Source organism: Somniosus microcephalus, chromosome 13 (genome assembly GCF_052327205.1).
Source record: "Somniosus microcephalus isolate GS21.2 chromosome 13, FLI_Smic_1.0, whole genome shotgun sequence".
Taxonomy (NCBI): domain Eukaryota; kingdom Metazoa; phylum Chordata; class Chondrichthyes; order Squaliformes; family Somniosidae; genus Somniosus; species Somniosus microcephalus.
In genome coordinates, this window is record NC_140999.1 from 198070074 (window position 1) to 198097196 (window position 27123).

General features: G+C 50.9%; 1 protein-coding gene across 2 annotated transcripts in view; it reads left to right on the forward strand.

Moving 5' to 3' along the window:
• LOC147108966 (myosin-7-like) overlaps positions 1–27123 on the forward strand; it is a 145063-nt gene that overhangs the window by 95903 nt on the left and 22037 nt on the right. For both annotated transcript variants that reach the window (XM_086005960.1, XM_086005961.1), the window contains 5 exons: positions 344–470; positions 1346–1464; positions 5976–6172; positions 14648–14997; positions 16565–16689. In XM_086005960.1, the coding sequence (XP_085862086.1) occupies positions 344–470; positions 1346–1464; positions 5976–6172; positions 14648–14997; positions 16565–16689 (918 nt within the window). The remainder of the gene's footprint in view (positions 1–343; positions 471–1345; positions 1465–5975; positions 6173–14647; positions 14998–16564; positions 16690–27123) is intronic.

The window sequence follows — 27123 nt, forward strand, 5'->3', positions numbered from 1 at the left end:
TGTGTGAACCAGACTCTGTCACTGCAGTCGCTGCCATCCCAGCCCACCTCTGGATGATGTTCCTCTGTGACACTGGTAGGATCACTCTTGGTGGCCGAAATCTTGCTGGGAATCTGCCGTTCATGGACAATGAACCCTGATTTGGAGAAATGAGTCAGGGGTTGTGGTGATGTCTAAGCCCAGACCAGGGATTGAACCCAGGGCTTCCCTCATCTCGGAAAACACATTGAGCCATTGAGGGAGATACCGAATCTTTGCTGAAAAGGTCTTCTTGGTTCTTGTTGAGTGGTTTGATAGAAGTGTAAAGAATAAATGAATGAAGTCAGTGTTCTGGGTGTTTTAGGCCAATGCAGAGAAAATGTGCAGAACTTTTGAAGATCAACTGCATGAAGCGAATAACAAAGTTGGAGAACTTCAGCGTCAAGTTGCCGATCTAGCTTCGAACAAAGCAAAACTGCAGAGTCAGAACGGTAGGATACTGGAACAGGTGGTGGGGGGAGGGGTCGAGGCAAAGAGGGGTGGGGAGCTCTGTCGAGTTATGTGCCCTCAGTTAGGGTGGGGTGGGGTGGAGATTGGAGTCAGAGGAACAAAGTGTTCAGGGGCAGATAGACGGCTGAAAGAGGTTGTGGAGATAGAATGGGGTGAAGCCATGAGAGAGATTTAAAGACAATTGTCCCGATTTTAACTCGGTCAGGGGTCAAGGGGGCAGGACAGCGGGGGGCTGGGACCGGAGGGCAGGGGGCAACGTTGGGCAGAAGAACATAGCCAAGGATCGAAGGAACGGTCCCTGCAACAACGCCAATTCTAGCCCCGACTCCTCTTCCTTCTCAGTCCTGGTAAGAATCTACGTCCTCACTCAGGCCTCTGGTTAAAATCGCAGTTGGGCCCCAATGATGGCAACACATCCCATCTGCATATTTAAATTAGGGCCTTGGTTCCTCTCCCGGCTCAGGGGAACAGTTAAAATTGCCGACTGTGGGGGGCGAGTGGGGCCTTGGGAAGTGAGCGAGGCCGTGGGGAGTGAGCGAGGCCGTGGGGAGTGAGCGCCCACCCCCCTGGTTACAGTCGCCCCCAAGGACTCCTGACACAGCAAGTGCCAACGCTTGGGGGGGGAATTTCCACAGGGCCTCTCCCGTAATGTCAGGTAAATGGCGGCAAAAATCCACCCCCGGGGGCGGGGCTCAAACATGCACAGTGTCTACTAGGCAGGTACTGAAGGCTTGGCCAACACCCCAGCAAGAGGAGGTGCCTTCAGGGAGGGGCAGAAAGCATAAGGGAGGAAATCTGGCCACCTGATTTATTGTGAGTTTAAGAGTTTATAAGATTGTCCTTTAATCACCATCAGGGGAGTTCAGCAGACAAATGGAAGAAAAGGAATCTCTGATTAACCAGCTGAGCCGTGGAAAGGTGTCCTTCACACAAAGTATTGAAGAGTTGAAGAGACAGATGGAGGAGGAGATCAAAGTAAGTTACTTCTTCGCCTCTTCACTTCAACAAAACGTGCCGTAAAGAAACGTCCCTCTCAAGGCGCTTCACAGGAGCGTAATCAGACAGAAATTGACACCAAGCCACATAAGGAGATATTAGGACAGGTGACCAAAAGCTTGGTCAAAGGGGGAGGTTTTAAGGCGCGTCTTAAAGGAGGAGAAAGAGGTAGAGAGGCGGAGAGGTTTAGGCAGGGAATTCCAGAGCTTGGGGCCCAGGCAACCAAAGGCACGACCACCAATGGTGGAACGATGAAAATCAGGGATGCTCAAGAGGGCAGAATTAGAGGAGCGCAGATATCTCGGCGGGGGGGGGGGGGGGTTGTTGTGGGGCTGAAGGAGATTACCTTCAGGAGATAGGGAGGGGCGAGGCCATGGAGGGATTTCAAAACAGGGATGAGAATTTTTAAATCGAGGCATTGCTCAACCGGGAGTCAATGTAAGTCAACGAGCACAGTGGAGATGGATGAACGGGACTGGGTGCGAGTTAGGACACGGGGCAGTGAGCACAGGGGGTGATGGGTGAACGGGACTGGGTGTGAGTTAGGACATGGGGCAGTGAGCACAGGGGGTGATGGGTGAACGGGACTGGGTGTGAGTTAGGACACGGGGCAGTGAGCACAGGGGGAAATGGGTGAACGGGACTGGGTGCGAGTTAGGACATGGGGCAGTGAGCACAGGGGGTGATGGGTGAACGGGACTGGGTGTGAGTTAGGACACGGGGCAGTGAGCACAGGGGGTGATGGGTGAACGGGACTGGGTGTGAGTTAGGACACGGGGCAGTGAGCACAGGGGGTGATGGGTGAACGGGACTGAGAGTTAGGACACAGGGGCAGTGAGCACAGGGGGTGATGGGTGAACGGGACTGGGTGTGAGTTAGGACACGGGGCAGCGAGCACTGGGGGCGATGGGTGAACGGGACTGGGTGTGCGTTAGGACACGGGGCAGTGAGCACAGGAGGTGATGGGTGAACAGGACTGGGTGTGAGTTAGGACAAGGGGCAGTGAGCACAGGGGGTGATGGGTGAACGGGACTGGGTGTGAGTTAGGACACGGGGCAGTGAGCACAGGGGGTGATGGGTGAACGGGACTGGGTGTGGGTTAGGACACGGGGCAGTGAGCACAGGGGGTGATGGGTGAACGGGACTGGGTGTGAGTTAGGACACGGGGCAGTGAGCACAGGGGGTGATGGGTGAACGGGACTGGGTGTGGGTTAGGACACGGGGCAGTAAGCACAGGGGGTGATGGGTGAACGGGACTGGATGTGAGTTAGGACACGGGGCAGTGAGCACAGGGGGTGATGGGTGAACGGGACTGGGTGTGGGTTAGGACACGGGGCAGTGAGCACAGGGGGTGATGGGTGAACGGGACTGGGTGTGAGTTAGGACACAGGGCAGTGAGCACAGGGGGTGATGGGTGAACGGGGCTGGGTGTGAGTTAGGACACGGGGCAGTGAGCACAGGGGGTGATGGGTGAACGGGGCTGGGTGTGAGTTAGGACACGGGGCAGTGAGCACAGGGGGTGATGGGTGAACGGGACTGGGTGTGAGTTAGGACACGGGGCAGTGAGCACAGGGGGTGATGGGTGAACGGGACTGGGTGTGAGTTAGGACACGGGGCAGTAAGCACAGGGAGTGATGGGTGAACGGGACTGGGTGTGGGTTAGGACACGGGGCAGTGAGCACAGGGGGTGATGGGTGAACGGGACTGGGTGTGGGTTAGGACACGGGGCAGTGAGCACAGGGGGTGATGGGTGAACGGGGCTGGGTGTGAGTTAGGACACGGGGCAGTGAGCACAGGGGGTGATGGGTGAACGGGGCTGGGTGTGAGTTAGGACACGGGGCAGTGAGCACAGGGGGTGATGGGTGAACGGGGCTGGGTGTGAGTTAGGACACGGGGCAGTGAGCACAGGGGGTGATGGGTGAACGGGACTGGGTGTGAGTTAGGACACGGGGCAGTGAGCACAGGGGGTGATGGGTGAACGGGACTGTGTGTGAGTTAGGACACGGGGCAGAGAGCACAGGGGGTGATGGGTGAACGGGGCTGGGTGTGAGTTAGGACACGGGGCAGTGAGCACAGGGGGTGATGGGTGAACGGGACTGGGTGTGAGTTAGGACACGGGGCAGTGAGCACAGGGGGTGATGGGTGAACGGGACTGGGTGCGAGTTAGGACACGGGGCAGTGAGCACAGGGGGTGATGGGTGAACGGGACTGGGTGTGAGTTAGGACACGGGGCAGAGAGCACAGGGGGTGATGGGTGAACGGGACTGGGTGTGAGTTAGGACACGGGGCAGTGAGCACAGGGGGTGATGGGTGAACGGGACTGGGTGTGAGTTAGGACACGGGGGCAGCAGAGCTTTGGATGAGCTGAAGTTTATGGAGGGGGGAAGACGGGAGGCCGGCCAGGAGAGTGTCGGAATAGTCGAGTCTGGAGGTGACAAAGGCAAGGATGAGGGTTTCAGCAGCAGATGAGCTGAGGTAGGGGTAGAGATGGGCGATGTTATGGAGGTGGAAATAGGCGATCTTAGTGATGGAGAGGAATCGAGGTCAGAAGCTCAGCTCAGGGTAAAATATGACACTGAGGTTGCGAACAGTGTGGTTCAGCCTCAGACAGATGTTAGGGAGAGGGATGGAGTCAGTGGCTGGGGAACGGAGTTTGTGGCGGGGCCCAAAAACAATGGCTTCGGTCTTCCCAATATTTATTGGGTGAAATTTCTACTCATCCAGAACTTAGACACCGTGGAGGGGTCGAGAGAAGTGGTAGTGAGGTCGAGCTGGGTGTCGTCAGCGTACATGTGGAAACTGACGCTGTGTTTTCGGATGATGTCGCCAAGGGGCAGCATGTAGATGAGAAATAGGAGGGGGCCAAGGATAGATCCTTGGGGGACTCCAGAGGGAACGATGTAGGAAGAGAAGCCATTGCAGGAGATTCTTTGGCTACAACAGGATAGATAAGAATAGAACTAGGCGAGTGCAGCCCCACCCAGCTGGACGAAGGAGGCGAGGCATTGAAGGAGGATGGTGTGGTCAACCATGCCAAAGGCTGCAGACAGGTCGAGAAGAACGAGGAGGGATAGTTTACCACAGTCACATAGGATGTCATTTGTGACTTTGATAAGGGCCATTTCAGTACTGTGGTAGGGACAGAAATCTGAGTAGAGGGATTTAAACATGGAGTTGTGAAAAAGGTGTGCACGGATTGGGAGACGACAACATGTTCAAGGATTTTGGAGAGGAAAGGGAGGTTGGAGATGGGGGCGGTAGTTTGCAAGTACTTTGAGGGTGTTTTCTTTTTGAAGCATGCAGTGATGATGATGTTGGTTTTGAAACGGAGGGGAAACCACAGCTAACATGGGGACCAGGAACGGAAATTGGGTTTTCTGCAGTTTGGTGGGAATGAGGTTGAGGGAGCAGACGAGCTCGGAGAGGGCATGAGGGGAGATAGACTTGGCTTCTGGGCTAGGGCGAGGGGGACCTTAGGGGAAGTTTAGCTTGGTAGGGAAGGGAGGAAAGCAGCAGAGGTAGTGGAACGGATGGTCTCAATCTTAGTGACAAAGAAGTCCATGAGCTTGTTGTTGGAGGGGAAGGTTGAGGGGGCAGGGGAGAAGGCTTTAAGGAAATGGGTGATGGAGAAAAACAACCAGACGGTATTTTCGCTTTCCCGGCTGATTGTGGAGTAGTGGGTAGTTTTAGCAGAGGAAAGCACGGCCTGATTGAGCTGGAAGTGGTCCTGCCAGGTCTGGTGATGAGTGGCTAACCCAGTTCTGTACCAGATATGCTTAAATCTGTGCCTGTTGGACTTGAGAGAGTGACGGATGGGGACCATACCAGGGGGAATGACTCGAATGGAAGAGAGTAAAGACTTTACTGGGAAGGTGAGGGAGTGGTTGAGCATATTGAGCATACTGAAGTATCCTGGTGAATGGGAGGCCAAAGACTGAGCAATTGGCATTTGGAAGTACAGTTTTAAGTGAATGACCAACTGGCCTCCTCGTTATCACCGATTTCAATTTTCTCCCCTCGTTTCCTGAAGACAGTCTGTTGCTGGGGCAAAGTTCCAGAGGTCTGGCAGGCTTTGCAACCTTGTCCAACTGGCAATACTTCATGAGGGCTCCCGGACAATGAGTTTTGAGTGATTATTTAACCCGTGGAGTGACTGAGCCCCATTCTATCCTCACTCACAATCCACACAGCCAAACGTTAGCTGGGAATCACTGGGTAGTGATCAGGACCAGGAACCCTGGTCAATTGTTCCTCTCCCCAACCCATGGCTGGTGTCACAAGCTGTAGTGCTTCAAGCAGCTGATCAACATAGACTTGGCGTTGAATCTGGCAGTGACATTAGCCCTAAGCCACCAGGAAAGCTGATTGGTTTATACTCCCTCTGTTCAAGGCACATCTCTCTGGGTAAGTCATGGTGTGCTGGACAAACTGCCGGCACAGCTCATAGTTCAGTCCAAAGATGTTTGATTTTGTTTGTGTTTACATCAAAGAGCAAGAATGCTTTGGCTCACGCTCTGCATGCTTCCCGACACGATTGTGACCTTCTGAGAGAACAGTACGAAGAGGAGCAGGAGGCAAAGGGAGAACTGCAGCGGAATCTATCCAAGGCCAACGCTGAGGTGGCACAATGGAGAAACAAATATGAAACTGACGCAATCCAGAGAACCGAGGAACTGGAGGAAGCAAAGTACGTGCTGACAGCCTTTAACCTTGATCAGGAACACTTTAAATAGCTTATGGGAACTTCTCTGATCTCCCTGTCCTCACAACATTACCATAGAATGATTCAGCACTGAAGCAGACCATTCAGCCCATCGTGCTTGTGCTAGCTCTTTGAACGAGCTCTCCAATTAGTCCCACTCCCCTGCTCTTTCCCCATAGCCCTGCCAATTTTTCCCCTTCTAGTATTTATCCAATTCCCTTTTGAAAGTTATTATTGAATCTGCTTCCACCGCCCTTTCAGGCAGCGCATTCCAGATCATCATAACTTGCTGTGTAAAAAAAATTCTCCTCATTTCTGCCTGGATTTTTTGACAATTATCTTAAATCTGTGTCCTCTGGTTACTGAGCCTTCTGCCACTGGAAACAGTTTCTCCTTATTTACTCTTTCAAAGCCATTTGTGATATTGAACACCTCTATCAAATCTCCTCTTAACCTTCTCTGCTCTAAGGAGAACAACCCCAGCTTTTCCAGTCTCGCCACATAACTGAAGTCCCTCATTACTGGTACCATTCCAGTACATCTCCTCTGCACCCTCTCCAATAATAAAGCTATTTCTGATGTTAGATTTATTTCTCTAATATCTGTATCACCGCACAGATAACTGTATCACCTGTAACTGGGGTATTGAATAAATTTTTTAATTAATTAAAGGAGTAAGTCATGGCAGGAGAGCTCAGACCCATGTTCTGCTCCTCTTGCTCCATGTGGGAAATCAGGGACGCTGCCAGTGTCCCTGACGACCATGTGTGCAGGAAATGCATCCAGCTGCAGCTACTTGCAGACCGCATTGCGGCGCTCGAGCTGCGGGTGGATGAATTTTGGAGCATGCGCGATGCTGAGAGGCTCGTGGATAGCACGTTTAGCGAGTTGTTCACGCCTCAGGGTAGGGCAGCACAGGGGGTGACCATCAGGCGGAGCAACAAAGGCAGGCAGGTAGTGCAGGGAACCCCTGCGGACATCCCCCTTTCAAACAAGTATACCGCTTTGGATACTGTTGAGGGGGATGACTCACCAGGGGAAGGCAGCAGCAGCCAACTTCCTGGCACTGGGGGTGCTCCTGCTGCCCAGGAAGGGGGGAAAAAGAGTGGGAGAGCAATAGTGGTAGGTGATTCTATAGTAAGGGGAACAGATAGGCGTTTCTGTGGCCGTAGACGTGAATCCAGGATGGTTTGTTGCCTCCCTGGTGCCAGGGTCAAGGATGTCACTGAGCGGCTGCAAGGCATTCTGGAGGGGGAGGGTGAACAGCCAGTGGTCGTGGTCCACATTGGTACCAACGACATAGGTAAAAAGAGGGATGAGGTCCTGCATTAAGAATTTAGGGAGCTAGGTAACAGATTAAAGAGCAGGACCTCAAAGGTTGTAATCTCTGGATTACTCCCAGTGCCACGTGCTAGTAAGTATAGGAATGGGAGGATAGAGCAGATGAATGCGTGGCTAAAGAGTTGGTGTAGGGGGGAGGGTTTTACTCTCCTGGATCACTGGGCCTGCTTCTGGGAAAGGTGGGACTTGTACAAGTCGGACGGGTTGCACCTGAACCAGAGCGGGACAAATATCCTTGCGGGGAGGTTTGCTAGCACTGTTGGGGGGGGTTTAAACTAACTTGGCAGGGGGATGGGATACAGAGGGGAGCTGAAATAGGGGGGGATGTGCTGCCAATTATAGAGAACAAAACAAGTCAGCTTGGTAGACAGGGCAAATATATAAGGGCAAGGCTGGATGGCATCTATTTTAATGCAAGGAGTCTTGCAAATAAGGTGGATGAACTGAAGGTGTTGATAAACACATGTGTGATATTGTTGCTATCACGGAGACATGGTTGAAGGAAGGGCAAGACTGGCAGTTCAATATTCCGGGGTACAGAATCTTCAGGCGAGACAGAGGGGGAGGTATAAGAGGAGGGGGTGTCGCAATATTAATTAAGGAGTCAATTACTGCAGTAAGGAGGGATGATATATTAGCAGGGTCCTCTAATGAGGCCATATGGGTGGAGCTTAAAAACAAAAAGGGGGCAAGCACCTTGCTGGGAGTGTACTATAGGCCTCCAAACAGTCAGGGGGAGATAGAGGAACAGATATGTAGGCAAATCTCAGAGAAATGTGCAAATAATAGGGTAATAATAATGGGGGATTTCAACTTCCCCAATATTAACTGGGATAGTCAGAGTGTGAAAGGCTCAGAGGGTGTAGAATTCTTAAAGTGCATCCAGGAGTGCTTTTTGAGCCAGCATGTAGAAAGTCCTACAAGAGAGGGGGCGGTACTGGACTTAATTCTAGGGAATGTGGCCGGCCAAGTGGAAAAAGTGCTAGTAGGTGAGCACTTTGGTGATAGTGACCATAATATGGTAAGATTTAAGGTGGTCATGGAAAAGGACAGGGATGGGCCGGAAATAAAGGTTCTAAATTGGGAGAAGGCCGATTTTAATAGGATAAGGCAGGATCTGGCCAAAATGGACTGGGATCAGCTACTTGTAGGAAAATCCGCATCGGAGCAATGGGAGGCTTTCAGAAGGGAGATTGAGATCATACAATGGCAACATGTTCCCGTAAAGGTCAAGGGTGGTTCCAAAAACCACAGGGAACCTTGGATGTCAGGGGATATACGAGAATGGATTAGGAAAAAAAGGAGGGCTTTTGGTAGATACAAAAGGCTAAAGACGGAGGAAGCCCTAGAGGAGTACAAAAAGTGCAGGGGGATACTTAAAAAAGAAATTAGGAGATCAAGGAGGGGCCATGAAATAACACTGGCGAGCAAAATAAAGGAAAATCCGAAGATGTTTTAGAAGTATATTAAGGATAACTAGGGAAAAAATAGGGCCCATTAGGGACAAAAGTGGCAATCTGTGTGTGGAGCCGGAAGATGTAGGAGGGGTTCTAAATGAATTTTTTGCATCTGTTTTCACTATGAAGAAGGACGATGTAGACATAGAAATAGGGCGGGGGGACTGTGATATGCTCGAACATATTAACATCGAGAGGGAGGAGGTATTGGCGGTTTTAGCTGGCCTAAAAATGGATAAATCCCCAGGCCCGGATGAAATGTATCCCAGGCTGCTGTGTGAGGCAAAGGAGGAGATTGCGGGGGCTCTAACACATATATTCAGGACCTCTCTGGCCACAGGGGATGTGCCAGAGGACTGGAGAACCGCTAATGTAGTACCATTATTCAAGAAGGGTAGTAGGGAAAAACCGGGGAACTACAGGCCAGTGAGCCTAACATCAGTGATAGGAAAATTATTGGAAAAAATCCTGAGGGACAAAATTTGTCTCCACTTGGAGAGGCAAGGATTAATCAGGGATAGTCAACATGGCTTTGTCAAGGGAAGATCATGTCTGACTAATTTGATTGAATTTTTTTGAGGGGGTGACTAGGTGTGTGGATGAGGGTAACGCAGTGGATGTGGTATACATGGATTTCAGTAAGGCCTTCGATAAAGTCCCGCACAGGAGACTGGTCAAGAAGGTAAGAGCCCATGGAATCCAGGGTGCCTTGGCACATTGGATACAAAACTGGCTTAGTGGCAGAAGGCAGAGGGTGATGGTCGAAGGTTGTTTTTGTGACTGGAAGCCTGTGGCCAGTGGGGTACCACAGGGATCGGTGCTGGGTCCCTTGCTGTTTGTGGTCTACATTAATGACTTGGATATGAGTGTAAAGGGTATGATCAGTAAGTTCGCGGATGATACAAAAATTGGTAGGGTGGTAAATAGCGAGGAGGGTAGCCTCAGTCTGCAGGACGATATAGATGGGTTGGTCAGATGGGCGGAACAGTGGCAAATGGAATTTAACCCGGAAAAGTGCGAGGTGATGCACTTTGGGGGGACTAACAAGGCAAAGGAATACACAATGAATGGAAAGACCCTAGGCAAGACGGAGGGTCAGAGGGATCTGGGTGTGCAAGTACACAGATCCCTGAAGGCAGCGGAACAGGTGGATAAGGTGGTAAAAAAGGCATATGGGATACTTGCCTTCATTAGCCGAGGCATTGAATATAAGAGCAAGGAGGTTATGATGGAGCTGTATAAAACACTGGTTAGGCCACAGCTGGAATACTGTGTGCAGTTCTGGTCGCCACACTACAGGAAGGATGTGATCGCGTTGGAGAGGGTGCAGAGGAGGTTCACCAGGATGTTACCAGGGCTGGAGCGCTTCAGCTATGAAGAGAGACTGGGCAGATTGGGTTTGTTTTCCTTGGAGCAGAGGAGGCTGAGGGGGGACATGATTGAGGTGTACAAAATTATGAGGGGCATAGATAGGATGGATGCTGAGGAGCTTTTTCCCTTAGTAGAGGGGTCAATAACTAGGGGGCATAGATTCAAGGTAAAGGGCGGGAGGTTTAGAGGGGATTTGAGAAAGAACTTTTTCACCCAGAGGGTGGTTGGAGTCTGGAACTCACTGCCTGAAAGGGTTGTGGAGGCAGAAACCCTCACAACATTTAAGAAGCATTTGGATGTGCACTTGAAATGCCATAGCATACAAGGCTACGGGCCAAATGCTGGAATATGGGATTAGATTAGACAGGGCTTGATGGCCGGCGCGGACACGATGGGCCGAAGGGCCTCTATCCGTGCTGTATTACTCTATGACTCTATGACATGAGCTAAAAACAAACAAAACCACAGACCCGGGAGACAGAACTTTCTTTGGACCTGTTACAAGTCTAAGAGTTAAAATGATCAGACAGTTATACTCAGCAGCTGAACCTCCCGACAAAGACGGAACCTCCCAGTAGAGAATCTTCCGATCAGACAAAAGGTCCATTCTGTCAATTGAACTTTTGCTTCTTTTTAACTGGATGGTTTGAACCTAATCAAATGACTCAATCTTCACCAACCTGCTTTTAGGTTAAGGAGCTGTAGTTTATTGCACATCAGGAAGATATGGAACTAGCAGAACCCTCTGACTGAGAAACATTTTCAGTAAACAGTGATGGCATGCGACAAACTGCAAACATAGAAAACTGACAGACAGGACGAGATCCTCTGGTCCATCCAGCTTGTCCCACAGTTGTGATACCCTGTGCCTCTCGATACAGACACTCCCTCCCCACCGGAGCTATGGAAGCTCCTGGGAGAGGCAAAAAGAGGGATAAAGGCCAGGACAATTAGGGGAAAGAATGTGGAAAATTCCTCTCCGACCCCCTTAGGCAATCAAAACCAAGAGTTCCCTCTGGCCCTGATAACGTTACCAGGAACCGACCTCCTGTACCAGGTGATCTCCGCTCCAGCCAGACGCAGTCCCAGCTCTCACTCAAAGCAATTCAGTGAATCAGCATTCACCGCACGAGCTGGCAGCCTGTTCTCTGGAGAAACTCCCTGCTGACTGGTTTTGTAGAGGGATGCACAAGTCATTCAGCAGCACATCTGCCCTATCATGCAAAACCTTAAGTGAAATACATTGGCCAGTTTCTAGCCAGTGGGAATGGTCCCTAGCAGGAGACTGATCCATGTCCCGCTGCATTGGGTAATCCAGCTCGGGACCACACAACAAAAATAAAACACCGCAGATGCTGGAAATCTGAAATAAAAACAGAAAATGCTGGAAACGCTCAGCAGGTCAGGCAGCGTCTGTGGAGAGAGAAACAGAGTCAACGTTTCAAGTCAATAGGACAGTGTTGTACCTGCCCTGGGAGTTTGGTGGGACAGTGTAGAGGGAGCTTTACTCTGTATCTAACCCGTGCTGTACCTGCCCTGGGAGTTTGATGGGACAGTGTAGAGGGAGCTTTACTCTGTATCTAACCCGTGCTGTACCTGCCCTGGGAGTGTTTGATGGGGACAGTGCAGAGGGAGCTTTACTCTGTATCTAACCCGTGCTGTACCTGCCCTGGGAGTGTTTGATGGGACAGTGGAGAGGGAGCTTTACTCTGTATCTAACCCGTGCTGTACCTGCCCTGGGAGTGTTTGATGGGACAGTGTAGAGGGAGCTTTACTCTGTATCTAACCCGTGCTGCACCTGCCCTGGGAGTTTGATGGGACAGTGTAGAGGGAGCTTTACTCTGTATCTAACCCGTGCTGTACCTGCCCTGGGAGTTTGATGGGACAGTGTAGAGGGAGCTTTACTCTGTATCTAACCCGTGCTGTACCTGCCCTGGGAGTGTTTGATGGGACAGTGGAGAGGGAGCTTTACTCTGTATCTAACCCGTGCTGTACCTGTCCTGGGAGTTTGATGGGAGAGTGTAGAGGGAGCTTTACTCTGTATCTAACCCGTGCTGTACCTGCCCTGGGTGTGTTTGATGGGACAGTGTGGAGGGAGCTTTACTCTGTATCTAACCCGTGCTGTACCTGCCCTGGGAGTTTGATGGGACAGTGTAGAGGGAGCTTTACTCTGCATCTAACCTGTGCTGTACCTGCCCTGGGAGTTTGATGGGACAGTGTAGAGGGAGCTTTACTCTGTATCTAACCCGTGCTGTACCTGCCCTGGGAGTTTGATGGGACAGTGTAGAGGGAGCTTTACTCTGTATCTAACCTGTGCTGTACCTGCCCTGGGAGTGTTTGATGGGACAGTGTGGAGGGAGCTTTACTCTGTATCTAACCCGTGCTGTACCTGCCCTGGGAGTTTGATGGGACAGTGTGGAGGGAGCTTTACTCTGTATCTAACCCGTGCTGTACCTGCCCTGGGAGTGTTTGATGGGACAGTGTGGAGGGAGCTTTACTCTGTATCTAACCCGTGCTGTACCTGCCCTGGGAGTGTTTGATGAGACAGTGTAGAGGGAGCTTTACTCTGTATCTAACCCCGTGCTGTACCTGCCCTGGGAGTTTGATGGGACAGTGTGGAGGGAGCTTTACTCTGGATCTAACCCGTGCTGTACCTGCCCTGGGAGTGTTTGATGGGACAGTGTGGAGGGAGCTTTACTCTGTATCTAACCTGTGCTGTACCTGCCCTGGGAGTGTTTGATGGGACAGTGTAGAGGGAGCTTTACTCTGTATCTAACCTGTGCTGTACCTGCCCTGGGAGTGTTTGATGGGACAGTGTAGAGGGAGCTTTACTCTGTATCTAACCCGTGCTGTACCTGCCCTGGGAGTGTTTGATGGGACAGTGTGGAGGGAGCTTTACTCTGTATCTAACCCGTGCTGTACCTGCCCTGGGAGTTTGATGGGAGAGTGTAGAGGGAGCTTTACTCTGTATCTAACCCGTGCTGTACCTGCCCTGGGAGTGTTTGATGGGACAGTGTAGAGGGAGCTTTACTCTGTATCTAACCCGTGCTGTACCTGCCCTGGGAGTGTTTGATGGGACAGTGTAGAGGGAGCTTTACTCTGTATCTAACCCGTGCTGTACCTGTGTTGGGAGTTTGATGGGACAGTGTGGAGGGAGCTTTGCACTACTAACCCGTGCTGTACCTGCCCTGGGAGAGTTTGATGGGACAGTGTAGAGGGAGCTTTACACTACTAACCCGTGCTGTACCTGCCCTGGGAGAGTTTGATGGGACAGTGTAGAGGGAGCTTTACTCTGTATCTAACCCGTGCTGTACCTGCCCTGGGAGTGTTTGATGGGACAGTGTAGAGGGAGCTTTACTCTGTATCTAACCCGTGCTGTACCTGCCCTGGGAGTGTTTGATGGGACAGTGTAGAGGGAGCTTTACTCTGTATCTAACCCGTGCTGTACCTGCCCTGGGAGTGTTTGATGGGACAGTGTGGAGGGAGCTTTACTCTGTATCTAACCCGTGCTGTACCTGCCCTGGGAGTTTGATGGGAGAGTGTAGAGGGAGCTTTACTCTGTATCTAACCTGTGCTGTACCTGCCCTGGGAGTGTTTGATGGGACAGTGTAGAGGGAGCTTTACTCTGTATCTAACCCGTGCTGTACCTGCCCTGGGAGTTTGATGGGACAGTGTGGAGGGAGCTTTACTCTGTATCTAACCCGTGCTGTACCTGCCCTGGGAGTGTTTGATGGGACAGTGTGGAGGGAGCTTTACTCTGTATCTAACCCGTGCTGTACCTGCCCTGGGAGTGTTTGATGGGACAGTGTAGAGGGAGCTTTACTCTGTATCTAACCCGTGCTGTACCTGCCCTGGGAGTGTTTGATGGGACAGTGTGGAGGGAGCTTTACTCTGTATCTAACCCGTGCTGTACCTGCCCTGGGAGTGTTTGATGGGACAGTGTAGAGGGAGCTTTACTCTGTATCTAACCCGTGCTGTACCTGCCCTGGGAGTTTGATGGGACAGTGTGGAGGGAGCTTTACTCTGTATCTAACCCGTGCTGTACCTGCCCTGGGAGTGTTTGATGGGACAGTGTAGAGGGAGCTTTACTCTGTATCTAACCTGTGCTGTACCTGCCCTGGGAGTGTTTGATGGGACACTGTAGAGGGAGCTTTACTCTGTATCTAACCCGTGCCCTGGGAGTGTTTTAAGGGAGACTGGATGCCTGAAGTGAGTAACAGTTCTATCCTCAGAACTCATCCCCTTAATAAGCGTCAGGAACTAACTAGATTCGCCTGATTCCTGATTATAGGAAGAAGTTGGCCATCCGTCTCCAAGAAGCAGAGGAGGCGGTGGAAGCGGTAAATGCCAAGTGCTCCTCATTGGACAAGACCAAGCATCGTCTGCAGACAGAAATCGAGGACTTGACGGTCGACCTGGAGAGAGCAAATTCAGCCGCCCTCGCATTCGACAAGAAGCAACGCAACTTCGACAAGACGATCGCTGACTGGAAGCAGAAGTTCGAGGAGGCTCAGGCTGAGCTGGAGGCATCACAGAAGGAGGCTCGTAGCCTGAGCACTGAGCTCTTTAAACTGAAGAATGCCTACGAGGAGTCACTGGACCACCTGGAGACCCTCAAACGAGAGAACAAGAACCTTCAAGGTATATTAAAGTCCACCGGCCCTCCCTGGGATACGCCTTCTGCAGCTCAGACGTACCAACGGTATTACTGCACTAGCCGATCTCCCGTGGCAATGTGCATGTGGAGGTCAAGAGCAAGTGCGGTCTTTGGGTGAAGTGGGTTAGAGGTCAGTTAGAGCAGAGGTTTTCCTCAAGTGCAACAGCACCAGTGGTGGGAAGGTGTAATTACAGCGTGATAAGTTTACATTGAGTTTTCCACTTTAATGTGGATATGGGAAATTATAATGGGAAAATTAATTGTGACAGAAGTGTGACAACAGGAAGTAATGTTCCGTAGACAGGAAGTGTGAATGGATAAGATTTTAAAATAGATTGTTGAATATAAACTCACTATTGTTAAACCACTGATTGGCAGGAGGCAATTATGTTTTTGAAAACCAGTATTTAGTAAAATTAGTTCTTGCATTTATGAAATAATTTATCCAGATGAGCATCGTATGTCACTCAGGGCAGTACTGAGCTGCACTGTCGGAGGGGCAGTACTGAGGGAGCGCCGCACTGTCGGAGGGGCAGTACTGAGGGAGCGCTGCACTGTCGGAGGGGCAGTACTGAGGGAGCGCCGCACTGTCGGAGGGGCAGTACTGAGGGAGCGCCGCACTGTCGGAGGGGCAGTACTGAGGGAACGCCGCACTGTCGGAGTGGCAGTACTGAGGGAACGCCGCACTGTCGGAGGGGCAGTACTGAAAGAGTGCCGCACTGAGGGAGCGCTGCACTGTCGGAGGGGCAGTACTGAGGGAGTGCTACACTGTTGGAGAGGCAGTACTGAGGGAGCGCAGCACTGTCGGAGGGGCAGTACTGACGGAGAGACGCACTGTCGGAGGGGCAGTACTGAGGGAGCGCTGCACTGTCGGAGGGGCAGTACTGAAAGAGTGCCGCACTGAGGGAGCGCTGCACTGTCGGAGGGGCAGTACTGAGGGAGTGCTACACTGTTGGAGAGGCAGTACTGAGGGAGCGCAGCACTGTTGGAGGGTCCGTACTGAGGGAGCGCTGCACTGTCAGAGGTGCAGTACTGAGGGAGTGCCGCACTGTTGGAGGGGCAATACTGAGGGAGCGCTACACTGTTGGAGGGGCAATACTGAGGGAGCGCTGCACTGTCGGAGGGGCAGTACTGAGGGAGCGCTGCACTGTCGGAGGGGCAGTCCTGAGGGAGTACTGCACTGTCGGAGGGTCAGTACTGAAGGAGCGCCACACTGTCGAAGGGTCAGTACTGAGGGAGCGCTGCACTGTCGGAGGGGCAGTACTGAGGGAGCACTGCAGGTCCAAATCAACATTCCTCCTTCGAGCAACACCACCAAAAATAGACTAACTGGTTGTTAACCACCGAGACCTCAGTACTGCTCCTCTGATGGTGCGCACTCCATCAGTGGTGTGTCACTGGGAGCGTCTGGCACGATTATGGGTTCAGGTCTCTAGAGTGGGATGCAAACCCACGACCCCCTGACTGAACGAGAGAGCCATTCCTTTGGGCATCGTGGGAGCTTAAATTGCTGTTTACTGGAAACACAGATTCTGTTTCTTATGATGACAGATGAGATCACAGATCTGACTGACCAGATCAGCGAAACCAGCAAGACCGTACACGAGCTGGATAAAGTGAAAAAGAGCCTGGAGCAGGAGAAGAGCGAAGTGCAGGGAGCGCTGGCTGAGGCTGAGGTGGGTCATCCAAAATCAGAGCCAGAGTTGGAGTGTAACCGTGAAAGGAAAAATAGCTCGAGTTCACTCTAGCCCCAAATCACGTAGATACGGATATTGGGAGCAACATGTAAAAAAATGCTTCAATCAATTGAGAGAAACCAGAGCCAATTGTATCTAGTGTATAATGGTGTAAAATAGTGTAGAGCACCACCTTGTGACAAAAGGCCAATTTGTTACAATCTGCTTGTTGATGCTGTGGTTTCCAGGAATGAGTATGGGTCTGTGTTGATGCCGTGGTTTCCAGGAGTGAGTATGGGTCTGTGTTGATGCCGTGGTTTCCAGGAGTGAGTATGGGTCTGTGTTGATGCCGTGGTTTCCAGGAGTGAGTATGGGTCTGTGTTGATGCTGTGGTTTCCAGGAGTGAGTATGGGTCTGTGTTGATGCTGTGGTTTCCAGGAGTGAGTATGGGTCTGTGTTGATGCCGTGGTTTCCAGGAATGAGTATGGGTCTGTGTTGATGCTGTGGTTTCCAGGAGTGAGTATGGGTCTGTGTTGATGCTGTGGTTTCCAGGAGTGAGTATGGGTCTGTGTTGATGCTGTGGTTTCCAGGAGTGAGTATGGGTCTGTGTTGATGCTGTGGTTTCCAGGAGTGAGTATGGGTCTGTGTTGATGCTGTGGTTTCCAGGAGTGAGTATGGGTCTGTGTTGATGCCGTGGTTTCCAGGAATGAGTATGGGTCTGTGTTGATGCTGTGGTTTCCAGGAGTGAGTATGGGTCTGTGTTGATGCTGTGGTTTCCAGGAATGAGTATGGGTCTGTGTTGATGCTGTGGTTTCCAGGAATGAGTATGGGTCTGTGTTGATGCTGTGGTTTCCAGGAATGAGTATGGGTCTGTGTTGATGCTGTGGTTTCCAGGAGTGAGTATGGGTCTGTGTTGATGCTGTGGTTTCCAGGAATGAGTATGGGTCTGTGTTGATGCTGTGGTTTCCAGGAATGAGTATGGGTCTGTGTTGATGCTGTGGTTTCCAGGAATGAGTATGGGTCTGTGTTGATGCCGTGGTTTCCAGGAGTGAGTATGGGTCTGTGTTGATGCTGTGGTTTCCAGGAGTGAGTATGGGTCTGTGTTGATGCTGTGGTTTCCAGGAGTGAGTATGGGTCTGTGTTGATGCCGTGGTTTCCAGGAATGAGTATGGGTCTGTGTTGATGCTGTGGTTTCCAGGAGTGAGTATGGGTCTGTGTTGATGCTGTGGTTTCCAGGAGTGAGTATGGGTCTGTGTTGATGCCGTGGTTTCCAGGAATGAGTATGGGTCTGTGTTGATGCTGTGGTTTCCAGGAGTGAGTATGGGTCTGTGTTGATGCTGTGGTTTCCAGGAATGAGTATGGGTCTGTGTTGATGCTGTGGTTTCCAGGAATGAGTATGGGTCTGTGTTGATGCTGTGGTTTCCAGGAATGAGTATGGGTCTGTGTTGATGCTGTGGTTTCCAGGAGTGAGTATGGGTCTGTGTTGATGCTGTGGTTTCCAGGAATGAGTATGGGTCTGTGTTGATGCTGTGGTTTCCAGGAATGAGTATGGGTCTGTGTTGATGCTGTGGTTTCCAGGAATGAGTATGGGTCTGTGTTGATGCTGTGGTTTCCAGGAATGAGTATGGGTCTGTGTTGATGCTGTGGTTTCCAGGAATGAGTATGGGTCTGTGTTGATGCTGTGGTTTCCAGGAGTGAGTATGGGTCTGTGTTGATGCTGTGGTTTCCAGGAGTGAGTATGGGTCTGTGTTGATGCTGTGGTTTCCAGGAATGAGTATGGGTCTGTGTTGATGCTGTGGTTTCCAGGAGTGAGTATGGGTCTGTGTTGATGCTGTGGTTTCCAGGAGTGAGTATGGGTCTGTGTTGATGCTGTGGTTTCCAGGAGTGAGTATGGGTCTGTGTTGATGCTGTGGTTTCCAGGAGTGAGTATGGGTCTGTGTTGATGCCGTGGTTTCCAGGAATGAGTATGGGTCTGTGTTGATGCTGTGGTTTCCAGGAGTGAGTATGGGTCTGTGTTGATGCTGTGGTTTCCAGGAGTGAGTATGGGTCTGTGTTAATGCTGTGGTTTCCAGGAGTGAGTATGGGTCTGTGTTGATGCTGTGGTTTCCAGGAGTATGGGTCTGTGTTGATGCTGTGGTTTCCAGGAGTGAGTATGGGTCTGTGTTGATGCTGTGGTTTCCAGGAGTGAGTATGGGTCTGTGTTGATGCTGTGGTTTCCAGGAGTGAGTATGGGTCTGTGTTGATGCCGTGGTTTCCAGGAGTGAGTATGGGTCTGTGTTGATGCCGTGGTTTCCAGGAGTGAGTATGGGTCTGTGTTGATGCTGTGGTTTCCAGGAGTGAGTATGGGTCTGTGTTGATGCTGTGGTTTCCAGGAGTGAGTATGGGTCTGTGTTGATGCTGTGGTTTCCAGGAGTGAGTATGGGTCTGTGTTGATGCTGTGGTTTCCAGGAGTGAGTATGGGTCTGTGTTGATGCCGTGGTTTCCAGGAGTGAGTATGGGTCTGTGTTGATGCTGTGGTTTCCAGGAGTGAGTATGGGTCTGTGTTGATGCTGTGGTTTCCAGGAATGAGTATGGGTCTGTGTTGATGCTGTGGTTTCCAGGAGTGAGTATGGGTCTGTGTTGATGCTGTGGTTTCCAGGAATGAGTATGGGTCTGTGTTGATGCTGTGGTTTCCAGGAATGAGTATGGGTCTGTGTTGATGCTGTGGTTTCCAGGAGTGAGTATGGGTCTGTGTTGATGCTGTGGTTTCCAGGAATGAGTATGGGTCTGTGTTGATGCTGTGGTTTCCAGGAGTGAGTATGGGTCTGTGTTGATGCTGTGGTTTCCAGGAATGAGTATGGGTCTGTGTTGATGCTGTGGTTTCCAGGAATGAGTATGGGTCTGTGTTGATGCTGTGGTTTCCAGGAGTATGGGTCTGTGTTGATGCTGTGGTTTCCAGGAGTGAGTATGGGTCTGTGTTGATGCCGTGGTTTCCAGGAGTGAGTATGGGTCTGTGTTGATGCTGTGGTTTCCAGGAGTGAGTATGGGTCTGTGTTGATGCTGTGGTTTCCAGGAATGAGTATGGGTCTGTGTTGATGCCGTGGTTTCCAGGAATGAGTATGGGTCTGTGTTGATGCCGTGGTTTCCAGGAGTGAGTATGGGTCTGTGTTGATGCTGTGGTTTCCAGGAGTGAGTATGGGTCTGTGTTGATGCTGTGGTTTCCAGGAGTGAGTATGGGTCTGTGTTGATGCCGTGGTTTCCAGGAATGAGTATGGGTCTGTGTTGATGCCGTGGTTTCCAGGAGTGAGTATGGGTCTGTGTTGATGCTGTGGTTTCCAGGAGTGAGTATGGGTCTGTGTTGATGCCGTGGTTTCCAGGAGTGAGTATGGGTCTGTGTTGATGCTGTGGTTTCCAGGAGTGAGTATGGGTCTGTGTTGATGCTGTGGTTTCCAGGAGTGAGTATGGGTCTGTGTTGATGCCGTGGTTTCCAGGAGTGAGTATGGGTCTGTGTTGATGCTGTGGTTTCCAGGAGTATGGGTCTGTGTTGATGCTGTGGTTTCCAGGAGTGAGTATGGGTCTGTGTTGATGCTGTGGTTTCCAGGAGTGAGTATGGGTCTGTGTTGATGCCGTGGTTTCCAGGAGTGAGTATGGGTCTGTGTTGATGCTGTGGTTTCCAGGAGTGAGTATGGGTCTGTGTTGATGCTGTGGTTTCCAGGAGTGAGTATGGGTCTGTGTTGATGCTGTGGTTTCCAGGAGTGAGTATGGGTCTGTGTTGATGCTGTGGTTTCCAGGAGTGAGTATGGGTCTGTGTTGATGCCGTGGTTTCCAGGAGTGAGTATGGGTCTGTGTTGATGCTGTGGTTTCCAGGAGTGAGTATGGGTCTGTGTTGATGCTGTGGTTTCCAGGAGTGAGTATGGGTCTGTGTTGATGCTGTGGTTTCCAGGAATGAGTATGGGTCTGTGTTGATGCTGTGGTTTCCAGGAGTGAGTATGGGTCTGTGTTGATGCTGTGGTTTCCAGGAATGAGTATGGGTCTGTGTTGATGCTGTGGTTTCCAGGAGTGAGTATGGGTCTGTGTTGATGCTGTGGTTTCCAGGAGTGAGTATGGGTCTGTGTTGATGCCGTGGTTTCCAGGAGTGAGTATGGGTCTGTGTTGATGCTGTGGTTTCCAGGAGTGAGTATGGGTCTGTGTTGATGCTGTGGTTTCCAGGAGTGAGTATGGGTCTGTGTTGATGCTGTGGTTTCCAGGAGTGAGTATGGGTCTGTGTTGATGCTGTGGTTTCCAGGAGTGAGTAGGGGTCTGTGTTGATGCCGTGGTTTCCAGGAGTGAGTATGGGTCTGTGTTGATGCCGTGGTTTCCAGGAGTGAGTATGGGTCTGTGTTGATGCTGTGGTTTCCAGGAGTGAGTATGGGTCTGTGTTGATGCTGTGGTTTCCAGGAGTGAGTATGGGTCTGTGTTGATGCCGTGGTTTCCAGGAATGAGTATGGGTCTGTGTTGATGCCGTGGTTTCCAGGAGTGAGTATGGGTCTGTGTTGATGCTGTGGTTTCCAGGAGTATGGGTCTGTGTTGATGCTGTGGTTTCCAGGAGTGAGTATGGGTCTGTGTTGATGCTGTGGTTTCCAGGAGTGAGTATGGGTCTGTGTTGATGCTGTGGTTTCCAGGAGTGAGTATGGGTCTGTGTTGATGCTGTGGTTTCCAGGAGTGAGTATGGGTCTGTGTTGATGCTGTGGTTTCCAGGAGTGAGTATGGGTCTGTGTTGATGCTGTGGTTTCCAGGAGTGAGTATGGGTCTGTGTTGATGCTGTGGTTTCCAGGAGTGAGTATGGGTCTGTGTTGATGCTGTGGTTTCCAGGAGTGAGTATGGGTCTGTGTTGATGCTGTGGTTTCCAGGAGTGAGTATGGGTCTGTGTTGATGCTGTGGTTTCCAGGAGTGAGTATGGGTCTGTGTTGATGCCGTGGTTTCCAGGAGTGAGTATGGGTCTGTGTTGATGCCGTGGTTTCCAGGAGTGAGTATGGGTCTGTGTTGATGCCGTGGTTTCCAGGAGTGAGTATGGGTCTGTGTTGATGCCGTGGTTTCCAGGAATGAGTATGGGTCTGTGTTGATGCTGTGGTTTCCAGGAGTGAGTATGGGTCTGTGTTGATGCTGTGGTTTCCAGGAATGAGTATGGGTCTGTGTTGATGCTGTGGTTTCCAGGAGTGAGTATGGGTCTGTGTTGATGCTGTGGTTTCCAGGAGTGAGTATGGGTCTGTGTTGATGCCGTGGTTTCCAGGAGTGAGTATGGGTCTGTGTTGATGCCGTGGTTTCCAGGAGTGAGTATGGGTCTGTGTTGATGCTGTGGTTTCCAGGAGTGAGTATGGGTCTGTGTTGATGCTGTGGTTTCCAGGAGTGAGTATGGGTCTGTGTTGATGCCGTGGTTTCCAGGAATGAGTATGGGTCTGTGTTGATGCCGTGGTTTCCAGGAGTGAGTATGGGTCTGTGTTGATGCTGTGGTTTCCAGGAGTGAGTATGGGTCTGTGTTGATGCTGTGGTTTCCAGGAGTGAGTATGGGTCTGTGTTGATGCTGTGGTTTCCAGGAGTGAGTATGGGTCTGTGTTGATGCTGTGGTTTCCAGGAGTGAGTATGGGTCTGTGTTGATGCTGTGGTTTCCAGGAGTGAGTATGGGTCTGTGTTGATGCTGTGGTTTCCAGGAATGAGTATGGGTCTGTGTTGATGCTGTGGTTTCCAGGAGTGAGTATGGGTCTGTGTTGATGCTGTGGTTTCCAGGAGTGAGTATGGGTCTGTGTTGATGCTGTGGTTTCCAGGAGTGAGTATGGGTCTGTGTTGATGCTGTGGTTTCCAGGAGTGAGTATGGGTCTGTGTTGATGCTGTGGTTTCCAGGAGTGAGTATGGGTCTGTGTTGATGCCGTGGTTTCCAGGAGTGAGTATGGGTCTGTGTTGATGCTGTGGTTTCCAGGAATGAGTATGGGTCTGTGTTGATGCTGTGGTTTCCAGGAGTGAGTATGGGTCTGTGTTGATGCCGTGGTTTCCAGGAGTGAGTATGGGTCTGTGTTGATGCCGTGGTTTCCAGGAGTGAGTATGGGTCTGTGTTGATGCTGTGGTTTCCAGGAGTGAGTATGGGTCTGTGTTGATGCTGTGGTTTCCAGGAATGAGTATGGGTCTGTGTTGATGCTGTGGTTTCCAGGAGTGAGTATGGGTCTGTGTTGATGCTGTGGTTTCCAGGAATGAGTATGGGTCTGTGTTGATGCTGTGGTTTCCAGGAATGAGTATGGGTCTGTGTTGATGCTGTGGTTTCCAGGAGTGAGTATGGGTCTGTGTTGATGCTGTGGTTTCCAGGAATGAGTATGGGTCTGTGTTGATGCTGTGGTTTCCAGGAATGAGTATGGGTCTGTGTTGATGCTGTGGTTTCCAGGAGTGAGTATGGGTCTGTGTTGATGCTGTGGTTTCCAGGAATGAGTATGGGTCTGTGTTGATGCTGTGGTTTCCAGGAATGAGTATGGGTCTGTGTTGATGCTGTGGTTTCCAGGAGTATGGGTCTGTGTTGATGCTGTGGTTTCCAGGAGTGAGTATGGGTCTGTGTTGATGCCTGTGGTTTCCAGGAGTGAGTATGGGTCTGTGTTGATGCTGTGGTTTCCAGGAGTGAGTATGGGTCTGTGTTGATGCTGTGGTTTCCAGGAATGAGTATGGGTCTGTGTTGATGCCGTGGTTTCCAGGAAGTGAGTATGGGTCTGTGTTGATGCCGTGGTTTCCAGGAGTGAGTATGGGTCTGTGTTGATGCTGTGGTTTCCAGGAGTGAGTATGGGTCTGTGTTGATGCTGTGGTTTCCAGGAGTGAGTATGGGTCTGTGTTGATGCCGTGGTTTCCAGGAATGAGTATGGGTCTGTGTTGATGCCGTGGTTTCCAGGAGTGAGTATGGGTCTGTGTTGATGCTGTGGTTTCCAGGAGTGAGTATGGGTCTGTGTTGATGCTGTGGTTTCCAGGAGTGAGTATGGGTCTGTGTTGATGCTGTGGTTTCCAGGAGTGAGTATGGGTCTGTGTTGATGCTGTGGTTTCCAGGAGTGAGTATGGGTCTGTGTTGATGCTGTGGTTTCCAGGAGTGAGTATGGGTCTGTGTTGATGCTGTGGTTTCCAGGAGTGAGTATGGGTCTGTGTTGATGCTGTGGTTTCCAGGAGTGAGTATGGGTCTGTGTTGATGCTGTGGTTTCCAGGAGTGAGTATGGGTCTGTGTTGATGCTGTGGTTTCCAGGAGTGAGTATGGGTCTGTGTTGATGCTGTGGTTTCCAGGAGGAGTATGGGTCTGTGTTGATGCTGTGGTTTCCAGGAGTGAGTATGGGTCTGTGTTGATGCTGTGGTTTCCAGGAGTGAGTATGGGTCTGTGTTGATGCTGTGGTTTCCAGGAGTGAGTATGGGTCTGTGTTGATGCTGTGGTTTCCAGGAGTGAGTATGGGTCTGTGTTGATGCTGTGGTTTCCAGGAGTGAGTATGGGTCTGTGTTGATGCTGTGGTTTCCAGGAGTGAGTATGGGTCTGTGTTGATGCTGTGGTTTCCAGGAGTGAGTATGGGTCTGTGTTGATGCTGTGGTTTCCAGGAGTGAGTATGGGTCTGTGTTGATGCTGTGGTTTCCAGGAGTGAGTATGGGTCTGTGTTGATGCCGTGGTTTCCAGGAGTGAGTATGGGTCTGTGTTGATGCTGTGGTTTCCAGGAGTGAGTATGGGTCTGTGTTGATGCTGTGGTTTCCAGGAATGAGTATGGGTCTGTGTTGATGCTGTGGTTTCCAGGAGTGAGTATGGGTCTGTGTTGATGCTGTGGTTTCCAGGAATGAGTATGGGTCTGTGTTGATGGCTGTGGTTTCCAGGAGTGAGTATGGGTCTGTGTTGATGCTGTGGTTTCCAGGAATGAGTATGGGTCTGTGTTGATGCTGTGGTTTCCAGGAGTGAGTATGGGTCTGTGTTGATGCTGTGGTTTCCAGGAGTGAGTATGGGTCTGTGTTGATGCTGTGGTTTCCAGGAGTGAGTATGGGTCTGTGTTGATGCTGTGGTTTCCAGGAGTGAGTATGGGTCTGTGTTGATGCTGTGGTTTCCAGGAGTGAGTATGGGTCTGTGTTGATGCTGTGGTTTCCAGGAGTGAGTATGGGTCTGTGTTGATGCTGTGGTTTCCAGGAATGAGTATGGGTCTGTGTTGATGCCGTGGTTTCCAGGAGTGAGTATGGGTCTGTGTTGATGCTGTGGTTTCCAGGAGTGAGTATGGGTCTGTGTTGATGCTGTGGTTTCCAGGAGTGAGTATGGGTCTGTGTTGATGCTGTGGTTTCCAGGAGTGAGTATGGGTCTGTGTTGATGCTGTGGTTTCCAGGAGTGAGTATGGGTCTGTGTTGATGCTGTGGTTTCCAGGAATGAGTATGGGTCTGTGTTGATGCTGTGGTTTCCAGGAATGAGTATGGGTCTGTGTTGATGCTGTGGTTTCCAGGAGTGAGTATGGGTCTGTGTTGATGCTGTGGTTTCCAGGAATGAGTATGGGTCTGTGTTGATGCTGTGGTTTCCAGGAATGAGTATGGGTCTGTGTTGATGCTGTGGTTTCCAGGAGTGAGTATGGGTCTGTGTTGATGCCTGTGGTTTCCAGGAGTGAGTATGGGTCTGTGTTGATGCTGTGGTTTCCAGGAGTGAGTATGGGTCTGTGTTGATGCTGTGGTTTCCAGGAGTGAGTATGGGTCTGTGTTGATGCTGTGGTTTCCAGGAATGAGTATGGGTCTGTGTTGATGCTGTGGTTTCCAGGAGTGAGTATGGGTCTGTGTTGATGCTGTGGTTTCCAGGAGTGAGTATGGGTCTGTGTTGATGCCTGTGGTTTCCAGGAGTGAGTATGGGTCTGTGTTGATGCTGTGGTTTCCAGGAGTGAGTATGGGTCTGTGTTGATGCTGTGGTTTCCAGGAATGAGTATGGGTCTGTGTTGATGCTGTGGTTTCCAGGAGTGAGTATGGGTCTGTGTTGATGCTGTGGTTTCCAGGAATGAGTATGGGTCTGTGTTGATGCTGTGGTTTCCAGGAGTGAGTATGGGTCTGTGTTGATGCTGTGGTTTCCAGGAGTGAGTATGGGTCTGTGTTGATGCTGTGGTTTCCAGGAGTGAGTATGGGTCTGTGTTGATGCTGTGGTTTCCAGGAGTGAGTATGGGTCTGTGTTGATGCTGTGGTTTCCAGGAGTGAGTATGGGTCTGTGTTGATGCTGTGGTTTCCAGGAAGTGAGTATGGGTCTGTGTTGATGCTGTGGTTTCCAGGAGTGAGTATGGGTCTGTGTTGATGCTGTGGTTTCCAGGAGTGAGTATGGGTCTGTGTTGATGCTGTGGTTTCCAGGAATGAGTATGGGTCTGTGTTGATGCTGTGGTTTCCAGGAGTGAGTATGGGTCTGTGTTGATGCTGTGGTTTCCAGGAGTGAGTATGGGTCTGTGTTGATGCTGTGGTTTCCAGGAGTGAGTATGGGTCTGTGTTGATGCTGTGGTTTCCAGGAGTGAGTATGGGTCTGTGTTGATGCTGTGGTTTCCAGGAGTGAGTATGGGTCTGTGTTGATGCTGTGGTTTCCAGGAGTGAGTATGGGTCTGTGTTGATGCTGTGGTTTCCAGGAGTGAGTATGGGTCTGTGTTGATGCTGTGGTTTCCAGGAGTGAGTATGGGTCTGTGTTGATGCTGTGGTTTCCAGGAGTGAGTATGGGTCTGTGTTGATGCTGTGGTTTCCAGGAGTGAGTATGGGTCTGTGTTGATGCTGTGGTTTCCAGGAGTGAGTATGGGTCTGTGTTGATGCTGTGGTTTCCAGGAGTGAGTATGGGTCTGTGTTGATGCTGTGGTTTCCAGGAGTGAGTATGGGTCTGTGTTGATGCTGTGGTTTCCAGGAGTGAGTATGGGTCTGTGTTGATGCTGTGGTTTCCAGGAGTGAGTATGGGTCTGTGTTGATGCTGTGGTTTCCAGGAGTGAGTATGGGTCTGTGTTGATGCTGTGGTTTCCAGGAGTGAGTATGGGTCTGTGTTGATGCTGTGGTTTCCAGGAAGTGAGTATGGGTCTGTGTTGATGCTGTGGTTTCCAGGAGTGAGTATGGGTCTGTGTTGATGCTGTGGTTTCCAGGATTGAGTATGGGTCTGTGTTGATGCTGTGGTTTCCAGGAATGAGTATGGGTCTGTGTTGATGCTGTGGTTTCCAGGAGTGAGTATGGGTCTGTGTTGATGCTGTGGTTTCCAGGAATGAGTATGGGTCTGTGTTGATGCTGTGGTTTCCAGGATTGAGTATGGGTCTGTGTTGATGCTGTGGTTTCCAGGAAGTGAGTATGGGGTCTGTGTTGATGCTGTGGTTTCCAGGATGAGGTATGGGTCTGTGTTGATGCTGGTGGGTTTCCAGGAGTGAGTATGGGTCTGTGTTGATGCTGTGGTTTCCAGAATGAGTATGGGTCTGTGTTGATGCTGTGGTTTCCAGGAATGAGTATGGG